We start from the raw sequence: 277 nt of genomic DNA, 5'->3' as shown, positions 1-277 counted from the left end.
AGGAATGGGCAATCCCAGCCCCCCAGCTCCCAATCCCATAGCACTGGGTGATCCCAGCACCCTAACTCCCAATCCCCTAGGAATGGGTGATCCCAAGCCCCTCCCCGACCACACAGGGTCGGTTAGACTGCGGTCCCCAGATCCTCACCCCGTGGGGCAGGTGGTTTTCTCACCCTCCTCCTCCTCCTCCCAGGGTGGCTACTTCCCGGAGCACGTGAAGGCCATGACCAGCCTGCGCTGGCTGAAGCTGAACCGGACGGGGCTCTGCTAACTGCCA

The 277-nt window shown here is 63.2% G+C and overlaps 1 protein-coding gene across 1 annotated transcript in view; it reads left to right on the top strand.

Annotated features, from left to right (window-relative positions):
• Positions 1 to 193: 193 nt before the first annotated feature.
• The window catches only part of FLII (flightless I homolog (Drosophila)), a gene marked incomplete at both ends in the record, with an annotated part of 4,319 nt that continues 4,235 nt past the window's right edge, over positions 194 to 277 (top strand). The window contains 1 exon segment of the mRNA XM_009701342.1: positions 194 to 277. This exon segment is cut by the window's right edge and continues 26 nt beyond it. Coding sequence (XP_009699644.1) covers positions 194 to 277 — 84 coding nt within the window.

The sequence above is a fragment of the Cariama cristata genome, unplaced genomic scaffold, assembly GCF_000690535.1.
Source record: "Cariama cristata isolate BGI_N322 unplaced genomic scaffold, ASM69053v1 scaffold29335, whole genome shotgun sequence".
In the NCBI taxonomy this organism is placed as follows: Eukaryota; Metazoa; Chordata; class Aves; order Cariamiformes; family Cariamidae; genus Cariama; species Cariama cristata.
This window is presented reverse-complemented; position numbering and strand designations above follow the sequence as displayed.